General features: G+C 41.1%; 1 protein-coding gene across 2 annotated transcripts in view; it reads left to right on the forward strand.

Moving 5' to 3' along the window:
• Window positions 1–18,172, forward strand: part of ctcf (CCCTC-binding factor (zinc finger protein)) — a 45,652-nt gene extending 27,480 nt beyond the window's left edge. For both annotated transcript variants that reach the window (XM_030426297.1, XM_030426298.1), the window contains 9 exons: window positions 7,634–7,804; window positions 7,929–8,062; window positions 8,464–8,584; window positions 8,840–8,989; window positions 9,092–9,252; window positions 11,212–11,394; window positions 11,509–11,641; window positions 11,741–11,986; window positions 15,400–18,172. In XM_030426297.1, the coding sequence (XP_030282157.1) occupies window positions 7,634–7,804; window positions 7,929–8,062; window positions 8,464–8,584; window positions 8,840–8,989; window positions 9,092–9,252; window positions 11,212–11,394; window positions 11,509–11,641; window positions 11,741–11,986; window positions 15,400–15,647 (1,547 nt within the window). In that variant the 3' untranslated portion in view covers window positions 15,648–18,172. The remainder of the gene's footprint in view (window positions 1–7,633; window positions 7,805–7,928; window positions 8,063–8,463; window positions 8,585–8,839; window positions 8,990–9,091; window positions 9,253–11,211; window positions 11,395–11,508; window positions 11,642–11,740; window positions 11,987–15,399) is intronic.
• Window positions 18,173–18,317: the final 145 nt, after the last annotated feature.

The following is an 18,317-nucleotide window of genomic DNA, read 5'->3' on the forward strand; positions in this document are numbered from 1 at the left end:
TTACATTTGTGGATCCAACTTCTTTCATACCTATGTTTGGTTAGTGACAGTAACATCGGAAATCTTTGCTCCTTCAATGGATGATATTAAAGTTTTCGGGGTTTTTTTAGGAGTCTTGTGCCTAAAATTGACTTGCTTCGTGCATGGGTTGTTCTACATAAGCCTAACGTCATTACACTCTCTGAATCATGGCTCAACAGTTACATCTCAGATAATGAAATAAATCTCCCAAATTATGTACTAGATCTGATAGGTGCTCCAGGGGTGGGGGTGTGGCGATGTAGGTTTCCTCTGATCTCGTATCTGAAGTAGTCGTACCCACAATTGAGCCTCTACATTTTGAATATGAAGGTAACTTTTCATGTTAATGTTTAACTATTGGTAGCATATATAGGCTTCCCTCTGCGCATGCAGAGTCCTTTAATTGCCTGACCTTCACCATTAACTCCATTTCCTGTAGAAATTAAATCATTTTATTGGGTGATTTCAACAAAAACTGGTTTGATAAGTCATCCGATAAAGAAAAAAATATACTTAGTAGTCTAAATGTTACCCAACTAATTAATGAGCCTACTCGAATCACCCCTAGATCCCAATCTCTGCTTGACTGGATACTCGTTTCTCACCCAAATAGAATTATAAGGTCAGGCGTTATGTCTGATTGCTTTAGTGATCACTCAATTGTCTACTGCATATGGAAAATCGAACTTCCTAAATTGCCTACAAGACTAATCAAGATCAGACACTTGGATTAGCCCCAAACGTATTAGTCTGTTTAGGCAGAGGGACAAAGCATGGGCAAAATTCCGTCAGATAAGGAATAATGCTGATTGGGAAGTATACAGGCAGCTGAGAAATATGAGCAAGAAAAACCCAGACTGCAAAATTTTACTATAAAGAATGTCTCACTAGTGATTTTAAGAACCCAGAGAAATTCTGGAACAAAATCAAAACAATTTTTAATACTGAAGATAAACATTCTATTAATCAAATAAGAGCTGCCAATAGAATACTGCATGACCCTTTAGCTATTGCCCAAGTATTCAATCAGCATTTCTCCTCAGTCTGTTCTACCTTATTACCTGACTCTCACTTGACTACTGGCTTCTCTAGTAATATCTCACCTCGCTGCAGTTCTTTTTCTTTTAGGTAAATTTTACCAACTGAAGTTCATATTGCCATTAACGAACTAAATGTGAACATTGGTTCTGGACTTGATTGAATAGAAAACAGGTTTCTTAAACTAGCTTCTCATATCCTTATGTATCCATTTGCTGATTTATTCAATCTTTCCCTGTCTACATGTGAGTTACCAGCCATCTGGAAACTTGCACGCATCACTCCACTCCTTAAAGGAGGCGATGTACTTGATCTAAATTATAGGCCTATATCTATCATATGCTCCATTGCTAAAGTCTTCAAAAAATAAATTTAGAATCAACTTTCAAATGATCTCAGTGTCAACAATATGCTATCACCATTTCAATCTGGCCTCAGGTCTAGTCATTCCACAGGTACTGCCCTACTTAAATTCACCAATGATGTGTTCGGTGCTGCTGATAATGGTCATCCCACAGGTGCCATCTTTATTGACTTAACTAAAGCTTTTGATTTTGTTGATCGTTATCTGCTTTTAGATATGCTTCATGCCATCGGCCTTTCTAGAAATGCAGTTCTGTTTCAATAATTGTTGTGCGCAACTTTATGCCAATGACACTGTCATATATACATCCAAACCTGATCTACCACAAATTCAGTCTTCTCTCCTGTCTGATTTCAATATCTTACAAGACTGGCTTTCATATAATAAACTATTGCTCAACACAAAAAAGTCTAATATCATGATCTTTGGTACCGGACAGAAACTCAAATCCAATCCTGGCTCCTGTGTAATAACCTGTAATGACGGAACTCCTCTGCATAAAGTTGACAAGATTAAATATCTTGGTGTATGGATTGATTCCGAACTCTCATTCAAATCACACATCGATCATGTGTTACGTAAAGTCAATTTTGGAATCAGTGTTTTACATCGGTCTCAAAATTGCTTTACACATCGTAAAAAAACTTGCATCTCAACTCATACTTACGATTCTTGACTACTGTGATGTTGTCTATCAAAATGCATTTAATTAATACAGAATTTAATAGACTCTGCAGATTTGTCCTTGGTTGTCCTTTTCTCACACACCACTGTACAATGTATTAGAGACTTAAATGGCCAGTTCTAAACGTAAGAAGATACATTTACTGGCTTCAACTTATATTCAAATGTATCTATTTCAATTATCCTCTTTATCTACAACAGTATATTGTACCTTTTACTTCAAATTACCAAGTCTGGCACTCTGCTTAGCTCTATTTCCATATCCCTCATGCTAAGAAAACATTTGGCAAAAAGGTTTTAAGTTTAAAGCCCCTACAGATTGGAATAATTTACCTGTTAAAATCAGATCCATCTCAATACATGGTATGTTCAAGCATGCCCTGTCTTCTCACTTTACGATTGACTGCGCCTGTTATCAACGAAACTGTCTACACTTATTGTTTAGATCTAATGTTTATACTTGATTGTATTTGGTGATCCACTCACACTTTTTATTTATTATTGGTCAATTTGGCCACCTACTGGTTGTAATGTTTTGTTGAATTTAATGTACTAGTGCATTGCCTGTAGGAAGCATGTATTCCTATATAAAAGTGGGAGGTTAAGTAGCTTTTTCATGGATGTCCAAATGAGGCTGTGTTTGAAGGTGGGACGTCAGGGATATAATTGGCTGTTTTTGACTACTTTTGATTATACCATTATATTTCACCTTAAAAACTATTTACCTTGCCTTACTTGGTGTAATTATTTTTAGCACAACCTCACATATGTGACTGTACAGTTTTTTTTTTTTTATTTTAAGGTACTACACTATGGACCTAAAATCACAAAATAACATAAAATCAGAGTAGAAAAAGTTAGTTTTTTTACTGTGAAAACCACAAATATGTTTAATGAACCAATTGCATTAGTTATAATGCAAATATAAATTGTTGTTTACTAAATTGGTGAATAAGTTTTTGAAATTTACAAAGTTATGTGTAACTATTTACATTTAAATGCAGGCAATGCCTCAGGCTCCTTAGCTCATTCCTGACACATCACTGCTGCTGTCAATCATCCGCCGATGTCCCTCCCACATCTTCCTGTTCCTCAACAACCAAACTTGCTGCTTGGACACTTTCGTGACAAAAGCACATTTTTACTGTTTCTTCTTGCACCAGACATAAAGCAAACGTAACGGCAATGTTTGCGAAAAAGCGTGTTGGACATTATTTGCCCTAAATCCAGTTTTGGACGTGCCAGTGCATCCGCTCCGTCAACTCGGGAGGTGGGCCATGTGGGTCGGTTAGCGGCTAGCAGCTAGCTACACACGAACATCCACAGATTCCGATCCCACTTTGTTGACCGCGCATCTTCGGATCTCCTCAGACCCGAACAGACTCGGTCTGGACTTGTTTAATCTCATTACAATCCACAACAGTCAGTTTAGATGCACAGAACAGAATGGGACCGAACCGCCGGCAAAATCCCGGTCCAGCTCGCACCGCTGCAGGTATAAATCCGCTTGTGACAAAAGCACATTTTTACTGTTTCTTCCTGCACCAGACATAAAGCAAACGTAACGGCAATGTTTGCGAAAAAGCGTGTTGGACATTATTTACCCTAAATCCGGTTTTGGACGTGCCAGTGCGTCCGCTCCATCGACTCGGGAGGTGGGCCGTGTAGCTAGTGGCTAGCGCTAGCTACACACGAACATCCACAGATTCCGATCCCACTTTGTTGTCCGCGCGTCTCCGGATCTCCTCAGACCCGAACAGACTTGGACTTAACTTTAATCTCATTAATCCACAACAGTCAGTTTAGATGCACAGAACGGGAGCGAACCGCCGGCAATTATACCGGTCCAGCTCGCGCCGCTGCAGGTATAAAGCACCCGTGCGTCCGTCAAATCAGGAGGTGGGGGTCGCGGTGGGCTGTCGCTGCTTGGGCCCTAATAACAAATAATAGTAATTTGTCACTTTGCAGGTTTCCCTGTTCAGGCCCCGATAGACAAGTATTTCCTGCAAAAGAAAATTGAGCAACTACAGTGCTGAATCATGACTCTAACCTTAACTAACAATTTAGCCCAGACTGACTTTGCAGAATGCGCTCTAAAACTAAACTGGGAATTTCTGATCATTGCAGATCAAATGTTAAACATGTAGATGTATGGAGAGATTACTTGTGTTTCCAACTGTACGCAACAGAGTTGTTGCATTAAGAGAAATCTCTCTTGGATTGGGAAAAGATGCATCCCAGATGAATGTTGATCTTAGTGTGCATCAGAAGTGGAGAAAAAAGGTGCAAAATAATGGGTTTACCCTAAATAAATGGGAATCTTTTTTCATTATTTTTCCTACATCTACAACAGAACTGGTAAAACATTGGAGCTTATCAATACTATCGTCTTAAATACCAGGTTTTGGTCCCCATCCCTATCCATTTTACTATTCTGTAATATACTGCAACACTGCATCATAATATAATAATTATTTTATTGTGTGTATACACACACACACACACACACACACACACACACACACACACACACACACACACAAAACACTCATCATTGAGAAAAAGGTCACTCATTCTAATATTTCGTTGGACTGCCTTTAGCTTTGATTACGGCACACATTTGCTGTGGCGTTGTTTCGATAAGCTTCTGCAATGTCACAAGATTTATTGCCGTCCAGAGATCTTGATGATCAGGGAAGAAAAAATCCATTAGTTGGATAACCTGATCATTCAGTATATTCAGGTAGCCAGCTGACTGCATTCTTTGGGCACATAATGTTGCTGAACCTAGACCTGACCAACTACAGCAACCCCAGATCATAGCACTGCCCCCACAGGCTTGTACAGTAGGCACTAGGCATGATGATTGCATCACATCATCTTGCCAGTCTTCTTACCCTGATGCACCCATTACTCTGGAACAGGGTAAATCTGGTCCAATCTTTAGTCTCCCTAGCAAAATGAAGCCTTTTTTTTCTGATTAGCCTCACTGATTAGTCAGTCCTTCCAGAAAAAGTTTTTTTGTGATTGTTGCGGGCAAAAATCCTTGATTATGCGGCATGCGATGGAATATGCAGGATATTTATTAGAGATGCACCGATCGATCGGCAACCAATCGCAATCGGCCGATAATGCCCCTATCGCTTTTGATCGGAGTTCTCAAAATAGATCACATCAGGCCGATCAGATGACGTTTAAGTATAAAGACAGTGCATTAACTGCATGCAGGGAGGGAAATTTCATGGCCGCCGTTGCCCCGCACCTTGGCCTTGATGCCCCGTGAAAAAAAAAAAACTAATCGTACGGCCACAGTGGCCTTTGTGCCCCTGGCCCGGTCAGCGTAGCAAGCTTGCCTTTAATTACAGCCACCTGAGTGCACAGTAGTCACTCACAGTAACTTCAGTGAGTCCGCGGTTCGCGCAGGTGGAGTCTCATCATCACGATGATCTCACGTGAAAGCCTCTCAAACAGCAGCAGCGTCTCAAAACAGAAGAACAAAACTTACAGCACAGGTGCGAAAGCGAGCGCAGCCGGTTTTGACATGATACGTAACTGACTTATGTGGTAGGATTTAGTCCGGTAAAGTTGGAAATATATTCACAGATTTGAACTTCCCAGATCAATAACTCATAAGTGAAACCTTTTTAAAACACAAACGACGGCTCTTTCCTACCGTACTACAGACAACGAGCTACAACCGTATTTTCATCAAAACGAGCGTCTGGACTATTAACTCTGGTCTGTATGGTCAGCCAGCTGTGAGACGAGGGCGCAGGGACCGTCTACAAAGTGCAACACTGAAAAGAGAAACTACTCGAAATTCAATAACTTCACTATTATTCAGAGTGTAGTGCCACCAAAATCACTCCACACATCAGTGGTCTCCTGCTGGTTATTCACAATTTTTTGTTTGGAAAAAATTTGCCATAATTTTGGGGAATTTCTATTGGGAGAACAATAATAACAATTTAATAACACTAATATTCCAGGGTTTTCCCTGCCATTATACGGCTTAGGCGCAGCGCCCAAGCGTTTTTGCCTCCCGCCTAAGCAGGGTTCTCCCCAGACGAGCGTCCGTCACCCAGCTGACGGCTAGGAGCTCCCGGCTTACGGCGATGAGCGTCCGTCCGTCCCCCGGCTGACAGAGTTGATGACCGTCTGTCCGTGCCCCCCCCCCGACAGACGGTGCGCCGCAACACTAAACATTTCTGGGGAGAACCCTGTATTCAGTGTGGTGTCACAAAACTCACCTCACCCTAACCCTACTTAACAAAAACTACTTTCTAATGTAACTTGATTTTGGTATTAAAAAATGTTTTAATACACAATCCATGTCTTATTATAAATTAGGATGTTATGGTATCAGTCTGAAAGGTAAATCAACACATTTTACTCAGTGGCCTTTGTGCCCTGTCATGTGGCCTTGGTGCCCCTGAAAAAAAAGTGAAGGCCAAATGGACTTGCCCATAAAATGACAAAATTCCCACCCTGACTGCATGCATTCCCACTAGTAAGCTACAGTTACTCTATGTAAGCTGAGTCCAAGTTGTCTCTAAGAGAGTCTCTAGAGTGTGAAATATTGCACATTGCCTCAGCCTGCAATAAAACGGTGGTCAATTCATGATACTTTCTCATCTCCTAATTTTTATACTAAATAATACAATGTCAATGTTGTGTAAGAAGAATCATTAATTAAATACATGAAAGTTACACAAGACAACAATATAGAAGAATTTATGGATTTGACGCTGTGATCGGTGATCAGCAATATCGGGATCGGCAGATACTGCTATCGGTGATCGGCCCCAAAAATCCTGATCAGTGCATCTCTAATATTTATACAATTTTATGCAATGAAATTGCAAAAATTGTGGGAACTTGCAAAAACTGTGGTTTGATTAAAAAAAAGAGGGAAAAAAAAGTGATTCCCCAAGCACCCTGTTCGCACTATGCTACTACATTAATGTAAAGAGTCATTTCTTATTACTTCTTATGATAAGCAGCATACTACATCACAGAAAGTGCTGGGAATATTTAAGTTCTCATCTTGTTTTATTTCAGACCTTAATAAACACATGGCTAAAACTTACAAAACATTGATGAGTCAAACAAGTTCTGTAGCTTTACAAAAGGAATATGCTACAACTTCTGTAAAAAATAATAAATGATTGATAAGCCTACAACATGAAAACAGTGCAAGCTAACTTTTGGATATTTCATAATAGATATTTCATTATAATCAGTGACATATTTAAATTTGAAACAATATGGCATTGTTTACATTTGCTTCTGCTTGCCGCCATATTGATGCTGGTGCGATGGTGGAGAACAAAAACATGTGCTGTATGAATTGCCACACTGGTGAAGCTTTACACCGCAGTTGCTTAATTCAGTGTGAACAAACAAAGATGGAGAAATGGTGAGCCTCCACTGCGCCGATAATGCGGAGTCTCCATGTAAAAAGGAATTGTGGTACAGCCATTGTTGTTAAATGTGCACTCTGTATATGTCATTGTTGTGTATTAGGAGTGAAGAAGACATTTCAGTGTGAGCTGTGTAGCTACACGTGCCCTCGGCGCTCCAACCTGGACAGACACATGAAAAGCCACACCGATGAGAGACCTCACAAATGTCATCTGTGTGGAAGAGCCTTCAGGACGGTCACCCTGCTAAGAAACCATCTGAATACACACACCGGTATACACTAACACACAGTTTAAAAAAAAAAAAAAAGACATTAAGAGGAGACTTAACAATGAATGAGTTTGTTAATTCCATACAAGGACAGCTTATGCATGTCTTGTTTTTTTTATTTGTTCAGGAACTCGTCCACACAAGTGCACAGACTGTGATATGGCTTTTGTGACTAGTGGAGAGCTGGTTCGTCATCGTCGCTACAAACACACGCATGAGAAACCATTTAAATGCTCCATGTGTGACTATGCCAGTGTTGAGGTAAGACAAGCTCCTGAATGCCTTAAATTTTAACAAAGTTTGGGGGTGAGATCAACATTTTACATTTGCTAAACTAATTGTCATCCAGGAGCAACAAAGAGCAATGGAAATTCACAGTTCTGTAGCAAGCAGGACCATGTTAATATGTTACTCCAACAAGGATATCCACACTGTCTAGCCTACCCTTTGTTGATTTTCTATCTGGTTGTACCACACTTATTCTTGAATCATGAGCCTAAAATAGAGGGAGCTACTAACCGCTGACTTCTGCGTACTATTACACCCTTAATGGAAATGGATGTAAACTGCAGCTTTTCTGGAAGCATACAAACTTGAAGCAATTGCACTTTATTGTATTGTTCTGATATGCAACTATGTGTTTGTGTGTGGGTGTTGTGTAGGTGAGCAAACTAAAGCGCCACATTCGTTCCCACACTGGCGAGCGTCCATTCCAGTGTAGTCTTTGCAGCTATGCCAGTAGAGACACATACAAACTGAAGAGACACATGAGGACACACTCAGGTAAAGCTGACGCTTTAAAGACTTTTATACACTTACAAAGTAGCGCAGTAGGACAATGTTGTAAAGGTCAGTTTTCAGAAATAGGGTTGATATTTTGGTAAAAACAGTTGTCCACATTTTCATATGAGAGAGTAGTATTGTTCAAAGTTATGTTTTGGGCTTGAACTCTTACAAATCTTTTTTATTCCTGTATTGTTGTGTCAGATTACAAATATCAGTGAGATAACCTGCATACATGCTCAATCTTTTTTTCAGGAGAGAAACCTTATGAGTGCTACATCTGCCATGCCCGATTTACCCAGAGCGGAACCATGAAGATGCACATTCTGCAGAAACACACAGAGAATGTGGCCAAATTCCATTGTCCACACTGTGACACTGTCATTGCACGCAAGAGCGACTTGGGTAACACAGAGTAAACTTAGCAAACAAGACAAGGTCATGTACATTGACATGCTGTTTGATTTCCCTGATGTGCTTTTTCTTGTCGTCTGTATGGATCTGCAGGCGTCCATCTTCGTAAGCAGCACTCGTTTATTGAGACTGGAAAGAAGTGTCGTTACTGCGACGCTGTTTTCCACGAGCGCTACGCTCTAATCCAGCATCAGAAGTCCCATAAGAATGAGAAGAGGTTCAAATGCGACATGTGTGACTACTGCTGCCGCCAGGTATGTGCACGCAGATACTTCTGTGTAGTGATCCATTGGGTTACCATATTCCTAGTGGCACATGTGTAATTTATTTGAATGTCAGTTATGGGTCATCTAAGCCAATAACTCTTATCATTGTCTTTAAACATTAAATTGTTTAACTTTTAGAATTACTAGTGCAGTGCCCGTAGGAAGCATGTATTCCTATAGAAAAGTGGGAGGTTAAGTAGCTTTTTCATGGATGGCCAAATGAGGCTGTGTTTGAAGGTGGGACATCAGGGATATAATTGGCTGTTTTTGACTACTTTTGATTATACCATTATATTTCACCTTAAAAACTATTTACCTTGCCTTACTTGGTGTAATTATTTTCAGCACAACCTCACATGTGTGACTGTACAGTAATTTTTTCATTTTAACGTACTATATTAACACCATGGACCTAAAATCACAAAATAACATAAAATCAGAGTAGAAAAAGTTAGTTTTTTTACTGTGAAAACCACAAAAATGTTTAATGAACCAATTGCATTAGTTATAATGCAAATATAAATTGTTGTTTGCTAAATTGGTGCATAAGTTTTTGAAATTTACAAAGTTATGTGTAACTATTTACGTTTAAATGCAGGCAATGCCTCAGGCTCAGGGCTCAGCTCATTCCTGCTAGTTCCACATTCAGCAGTCTCCTCCTTGGTTTGCCTCACAACACGACTCCACTACTCACTAAACACACTACACCAAATACTACATAACACACTAACTATACACTCCAAACACGCTATATGTCACAAATCTCTCAACTCTCAAAATTCGCTATCTCTGTCGCTGTCTCCAACACATCACTGCTGCTGTCAGTCATCCACCGATGTCCCTCCCACATCTTCCTGTTCCTCAACAACCAAACTTGCTGCTTGGACACTTTCGTGACAAAAGCACATTTTTACTGTTTCATCCTGCACCAGACACAAAGCAAACGTAACGGCAATGTTCGCGAAAAAGCGTGTTGGACATTATTTGCCCTAAATCCGGTTTTGGACGTGCCGGTGCGTCCGCTCCGTCAACTCGGGAGGTGGGCCGTGTGGATCGGCTAGCGGCTAGCGCTAGCTACACACGAACATCCACAGACTCCGATCCCACTTTGTTGTCCGCGCGTCTCCGGATCTCCTCAGACCCGAACAGACTCGGTCTGGACTTGTTTAATCTCATTAATCCACAACATTCAGTTTAGATGCACAGAACGGGACCGAACTGCCGGCAAAATCCCGGTCCAGCTCACGCCGCTGCAGGTATAAATCCGCTTGTTTCTTAAGGTATGTTGTGGGCTTGAGCTCTGCAGTGATTGGCTCTGGTGCGCACGTGGCCACGCTGTGCAGTAATTGGCTCTGGTGCGCACGTGACAATGGTGGCTCCGGTGGACATGCTCGTGGAATTTGTAAAGCATTTATGAAATAATTTATTCACGGTATCATTGCAGTCCAAACAAATGCGAAATCGCACACCCTTGAACCACGCAGCAGCCATGTTGAAACTCTCAGGTCAGTCTGATCCTGATCCGCAGAGATATTTGAGGAATACACACACACACACACACACACACACACACACACACAGACAGAGTTCGCTGCTTTTATAGAGAGATGTATCAACAACAAAAATGTGTTGTTGGTTACACTTTTCACCTCTTGCTCTTAGTTTAGACTGTTTACTGCTAGATGTTAAGTCATTTTACTGTAAGATTTGTCCTACTTTTGGCTCTAGAGGAAAAGTCAGGAATTAACTGGAAATGTATTGGATTCATCTTCGGGGGACTATGACCATACAAAAAAACATTGCCATCCATCCAGGAATTATTGAGATATTTGCCCCATTGAGAGGACCCTGCCGCTTCCATTACATATAGCATAAAACTGTATAGAACTTATATCTATATCTGTATAGCTGTGCTTTTTTAACTGTGTCCCCTGCTGCTGGGTGCAGGAGCGTCACATGGTAATGCATCGTCGAACCCATACTGGAGAGAAACCATACGCCTGCAGCCAGTGTGAGAAGACCTTCAGACAGAAGCAGTTGCTGGACATGCACTTCAAACGCTACCATGATCCCAACTTTGTTCCAACTGCGTTCGTCTGCCCCAAATGTAGCAAGACCTTCACTCGCAGGGTAAGGACACTTCTCCTTGTAGCCAGCACAGACCTGAAGTCAGCTTACAGGTGGTTCAGTTTTGGCTAATAACTTTAAAAAGTCAACATACTAACAAACAGTGTGTTCCTTTAGAACACCATGGCTCGCCATGCTGAGAACTGCACCGGTGAGGTGGAGGATACAGAGAATGGAGCTCCGACCCCCAAAAAAGGAAGGAGAGGAAGGAAGAGAAAGATGAGGAGCAGGAGAGATGAGGATGATAGCGGTAAGACTTTGACATTGTTTATAAGTGTGGGCATGAATCTGTGTACGCTTAGCCCTGACTAGTTCATCTGATGCCTGTCTTTGTATCTCTGTGATTCAGAGGACGATCACGCTGACCCAGAAGAGGAGGAGGAGGAAGAGGGTGAGGGTGAAGAAGAAGCATCACTGCTGCAGGAAGAGGAGGAAGCAGAAAGCATGGAACTGGACCAGGCCCCTGCTGCCATCCCAGTACCGGCTCCTGATGAGCCACCAGTCAAGAGGAAACGAGGCCGACCCCCAAAGAACGCCCCCAAGACTCTGACACCCAGCAAGTCAGTCCGGGTGGCTGCCAAGACGACTGCTTCTGGTGAGAACACTAACAGGATTTAAGACAAGAATTGATGATGGCAAAGAATACTTCAGTAGAAAATCACAAGGATTTAATCTTCGAATAGTATTTCAGTAGGAGCACCTTCACTGCATCTCATTTATCATTATTATTCAGTTTTTAGTGTGGTTCTTGTCAGTCGTGGTCAAACTGCTGTGCAGAACTGTCAAACCAGCTGATGAAAATGAGTGATGCACTTAAAGATGGAAGATCAGGCTGTAAGCAAATGTTCCAAATCTTCAGTATCAATATTAGTCAAAAATACTGACTGTCTGATTAGGTACAAAGGGTTTCTCTAGTGGCCTTTCAGGCAGCAGCTTTCAGAGATGGTCAGTGTTTGCAAGAGTTATTACTCTTATCCAGAATTGCAAAACTAGAAGTGTATCCATCTCCTATGATACACAGCGTTGCTGTGCAGCAATACAGGGTCTGGTGTTATCACTAGCCCTTTTTACACAGCGTCTCCGCATTATCTCCGGACGGCGGTTCACCAGTTCGCCAATGGTGTTTCACACGGAGCGAAGCATCTCAGCCTTAAAGATGAACCGCTGTGTAATTCGCACAGAAAGCCGGCGCTATGGCTCCTAAAGAGAGCTGACAGTACACGTCATGATGATGACATCTGTGTGTCAGTCTAAACCCGCGGATAGTTTATAATCATATGGATGCTGTTATAATGTGTAGTGACTGAGATCCTGACCTACCAAACACCCTGGAAATGACATTCTCCACATACAGCTGTGGTATTTCTTTCCTCATATAAGTTGGCAAAGGCAGTTAAAGTTACTCAATTACTTTTGTTTGGTCCTGTAACCTTGCCTTGTGCAGGGCTGTACAGTGCGAGCATATTACTCGCATATGCGCCTAAAAATAGATTGTGCGACTAGAAAAAATAAAAAGGGAGCACACGTGCGAGTACAGATTTTTCTCAGTAACGGGTAATCTACTCATCTACTACTTACTATTTCCATCGTTACAACGCCGTTACCGTTATCAACTATTAAATGTGGCGCATTACAAACTGAAGCTGATCATTGAAGCTGTTTTCATCCGACTCGGCTCTCAGCCACCGGAGCTGCAGAGCTGTTTTATTTTCCTCCGGTAAGGGAGGAGGGAGGGGCGGGACAACCGCATAAGTGATGATGATTGGCTCTCTAACGTTGAGTGAGAGTTCTTAAGCCAATCAGTGGCAATGTTCGGTTTACACACAAGCCACACACGCACACAGCAGCCTCACACACTCAAACTAGCAGAGGTGAGCTGCAGCAGATGAAATTTAGCGAGGAGCTAATTCTGGTACGGCTGAGAGCCGTGCATTGTCCCTGTTAAATAAACTAAAAAAAAAAAAAAAAAAAAAGAGTCCGGAGGGAAAGTTAACGTTTTCAAAGTGGAAGTACAGACACTACTTTAATCTCCTTTGTCCACGTCCGTTGTAAGCAACTCTGATCTAATGAAGCATCTCTCAGTGGGACACACTTCTACAAAACTAACACTGGCCAAAAACTCTGTTGCTGACGCTGTTGATGATGATAGCAGGTAGGGCTGAACGATAGGGACAACATTTCATATCTCAATATTCATGCCAGATATCTCGATATCGATACGATACGATATGACTACGGGTTCGGTGAAAACCAAGCATTTTTCAGAAAAATAAAGAGATTATTTTAAGCCATATACAAATGGTTGATAGAGAAATCTTAACTAAATAATCACAAACTCACTACAGAGACAAATATATTTGAAGTAACAACAGTGAAGGGAGGGAGAAGATCAAACGAACTATGTGCATTTTTACAAGATGAATGATGACATCCTAATCTGGAGAGAGAGTGAGAGTGAAGATCGAGACTCAGCAGCTTCAGGTTATCGCTGGTAAAGTGCCAGTGAAATTTAGAAAGACTAAGAAGTCAGAGAATTAACGGATCAAAACAGAGTAGACGGCAGCATTTCAGCATAGAAATAAAGTCGCTAAGAGGGTCTGAAAAGTCGCTAAACTAGCTAGAAAGTCGCCATGTTGTGTGTGCGTCTCAGTCTCAGTCTCCCTCACTCCCGCCCTCGTATGTTTGTCATTGGTTGGCTTCAGCTGTCGATCCACAGCAGGCATGAAATAAGGTTTGTGGTTGGCTGGCCTTAGCGGTGCATTCAAGGGCAATCGTAAAAAGGATGTTTGTTGTGACTGCCAGAGCTGTACGTGCAGGGCGAGCGGGGTAATCTATATCGTTTATATCGTTGCTTTTTCGATATAAATATCTTGAATGTTCATATCTAGATATAGATACGATAACGATATATCGTTCAGCCCTAATAGCAGGCCAGGTGTGGCTAACGTGAGCTCCGCTAACAGCTTCACAAAAACTTGTGACACAGACTGAACTGAATGCAATGATAGACAGGTATGTTGTTGAGAACTTGCTCCCGTTATCAACAGTTGACTCAGACTCCTTCAGAGCACTCATTGGTAAAATATCGGGGAGAACAGGAGCCGGTCCGCCATGCATACATTTTCGAAATACATATGTAGATGCCGAGTACGTTAAAATGAATGCCGAGCTCAAAAGGGGGAATAAATAAAAGTAACGCAATAGTTACTTTTCCTGGTAACTAATTACTTGTATAGGGGAGTAATTCAGTTACCAACTCAGTTAGTCAGTCAGTTTAAAAGTAATGTGCCCAACACTGGTCATAGCTTACAACTTCTTTCTTTTTTCACACGCTGGATAAACTCAGCCAAGAGTGCCAGGCGACCTGACCACAAAAAGATGTGGGACAGGGATGTTCTCTGTGTTTAATTGAGGGTTGCAGTAGGCCTTATGATGGCACTGTGTTTATATGTTTGAGTGCACATGTGTGTTACTGTGTACGTGATTTGAGTGTTAATAATAAAAAAATTAGGAGCACAGAAAAAATTTAGGAGCACTATGAAATTTCTTAAATAACACAATGCAAATGCATGCAAATGGCAGTGTAAAAGGGGCTACTGTCTGTTAGGAGAGAGTTGCGGAAGTCACACCTCATTCTGTCCTCAAATGTATTCATTGAGACTAACAGCAGAAATCACAACTTAATTGTATAAAAACTTGTCTTGGAAAGTTGGAACGGAAGAATCCTCCTCGATGATAGGTCAGATGAGTTGAAAGGGTGAAAGGTCTTCAAGAAACTGAAACAAGTCCAGTTGCCTGAGGACTGAGAACTTTCATCAACATGTACTGCACGTGGGCTTTCCAAGTAGAAAATGTAAAAAGTAACATTTTAATCCTGTAAATAAGGAACAGAGGTAGTTTGAGTCATGGTCAGTGTAGTTATTTCTTGTTCCATGGAGGCAGTTGGTTATTATTCCTGTAACCCCTGAATGCAGTGCTATAGTATGTCTGTGCTGTTGTTTATTTCAGCTGCGGCCATCATCCAGGTGGAGGATGAAAGCACTGGAGCAGTGGAGAACATTATAGTGAAGAAAGAGGATGGTGACACCTCTGCAGCAACACCTCTGGAGCAGGGTGCTGCCCTGACTGTGGAGGGGGTGGGGCTGGATGGGGAAGGGGTGGAGACTGTTGAGCTGGCTGTGAATGAGGAATCAGCAACTGCTGCCGCCAACGGAGATCTGACACCAGAGATGATCCTCAGCATGATGGACCGATGAACACACCACACACATGTAGCCAGACTATGAGTAAAATTGGCAAATAGGCATTAACTACATTCTTCACCTGTCAGCAGCTGCTTCACCTCCATTTATTTTGCTGCAAAGAATGGTGGCAGCAAAAACAACCATGCACAAAGAAGGGAAGCTGCATGTAAATGCTTACACACAGTCATTTCACATCCATATACTTCAACTTGTACACACATACAAATGCACACAAAATACCAGATCCTCCTGCACATCTGTGTGCATCATATACACATAATTGCTAATGACAGACTGCTTTCTGCTCTCGTTTCAGTTTGATTGTGTTCTGGATGAATCATTGTGTATTTTGCTACTTCTTTCTACCTAAAGCCACATCCTGTGTCAGTCTCTACCCACACACTGCAGTTAATGTTCTGCTCCTCTGTTTCTCTGCCAAATTTCTTTACCATCACCTTTCACTTTGATTTTCTGCTGTCCTGCTTGTTGTTCTTGCAGCTATGCTGATTTTGCAAATTCCAAGCCTTTGTATGTGTACATATATATAGATATAAATGTAGTTTTTCCAATGAAACATAGTATATGGTACCTGATTTTGCCTCTGAGATAACACTTGCTCTCAGCCATATGATCCGTACATCTTCTTTTCCCCAAACTCTGATTTTCCTTCTATGCCTGTGTAAACACATGGTCCATGTTGTGGTGTTAATAGTTGACTGTTTGTACATGGAAGCATCTGTAGTAGGTACACAAACAAAAGGATTTTACTTTATACACAATCATATGGGCACAGGCAGACATAGTCAAATGAACTGAGGTCTATATAACTGTAGTCTAGTTGAACTGTTTGACATCCACACAGCAAATTAAATACTTGAGATAGTTGCTCATTTAGTTTCCCAGCACCAATATAGTTTGAGATGAAGTTATTTTTCAACTGTTCTATATTTTCATATATTTGTTGTTCATAGATAATGTTCCTCCTGCTTCACATTGTGAAGTAGAGAATTTGCCATCACATTAACTGAACGACCCCTGCTGATTGGAGAAAATCATCCTGGTTTGGTTGGTAAACCTTGCACTATAGTTGTGATATCTGAACATTCCATATACTTCACTTACCATGGAATAATGTCTATGCATTTGAATCATCTCACTTGAAGTAACCTCCAGAAACAAATAATGTTAACTGAGGTATTAAATGTATTCACTTCCCTGTTCATACTGTGCTTGGAACAGTAATCAGAAATAATCTGTTATCATCAACTGTGGCAGGTAGTTTGCATGTAAATATACATTTTAAACCCTTTCCTTTTTTGGTTTATTGTGAACATTTTCAAAGGTCCTGGTTTGGAGATGTTCTGGTTAGAAGGGATATGAAGGTTTGGTTTACATGGTAATTGAAACAGTGCTTGGTACTCGTGTCCCAAGCCTGTAAAGGTGATTGGTTTAATGCCCCCTGCATCATGCTTTCCTTCCACAGATGAGCCCCTCCTAACAAACCAAACAGAATTCTGAACCACTATCATTACTCTTTCTGTATACTGTTATCTGCTTTGATACTGTTTGACAGTTTTTATTTCAAGCCATTTTGTAGTTGCGACTGCATTTCTTTTTGATGAGCTCAGTTCAGTAGTATGACAGGAGCTTTGTGTCACTCTATTCTCCTTTAACCTTTAGCCCAAATGTGTCAGGGGAATTTCCCCTACAATGGGACAAGAGGTTTTCATGTGTCCGCTGAAAGACAAAACTTGTTTGGCAGGCATCTACAAACTTGTACTGAATGAAGTTCAGCCAGTAAATTGTATGTAATAACTTGAAAATGGCCTTTTTGTTGTTTATTTGACAGGGTTATATTCTGTTTTTGGGAGGATGACAGTTTTGGGAAGCTGTGTATTTAGTTTGCTGTACCATGTGTCTTAATCGTGAGCAGCACAGAACTGTGAGCCCAATTGTGGCAATTCCGATAGCCCTGACCTTTCAGTCAGTGCCCATTTGCAGCTGATACATTTGCCTAATTTGACAGATATAGCAGTTGTGATATGATTCACACTGGGAATGATCATTTTAGCATCACAATTTTCATTTTCACTGAAAATACTATGAAAAGCATGATGATGTGACGTGTTGCGATCTATAGCAAACAAACATGCTTTTTTGGAGAACAAGATCTGTAGGCAGCCCTAGATAGAAGGTATAGGAGGAAATGAGTCTTCTGTAATAATTGCTGAGGGTTGTGACTGTGGTCTGAGATGTCATTCTGTTACATGAGGAAGAAAAAACTGTTCTGTTTTCTGTCTGTCGCGTTATTGTTCTGCAGGCACAGATGCAAGATGGGGGTATGACTATTTTCACAGCAACAGCACTATATATCCGTTTGCACATTGTTTTTAGTAGAAGAATTGAAGAGAGTTCTGAGATGGTTTTAAACACCTCCCGTTTAAAGACCAAGAAAACAGAAGAAACTTGTGTTGAGTCATTTCTGAAGATGAGCTGCTTCATAGCTGATGAAATAAAAAATCACCCTAATGGGCTCATGACTGCTGCAGCTTGTGTTCTTAGTTGTTAAAGTGTTTAATTGTGTGATGTGTTGAAGGAGGTTAACAGTATGTACAGTGGTGCTTGAAAGTCTGCGAACCCTTTAGAATTGTATATATTTCTGCATAAATATGCCCTAAAACA

The sequence above is a fragment of the Sparus aurata genome, chromosome 8, assembly GCF_900880675.1.
Source record: "Sparus aurata chromosome 8, fSpaAur1.1, whole genome shotgun sequence".
In the NCBI taxonomy this organism is placed as follows: Eukaryota; Metazoa; Chordata; class Actinopteri; order Spariformes; family Sparidae; genus Sparus; species Sparus aurata.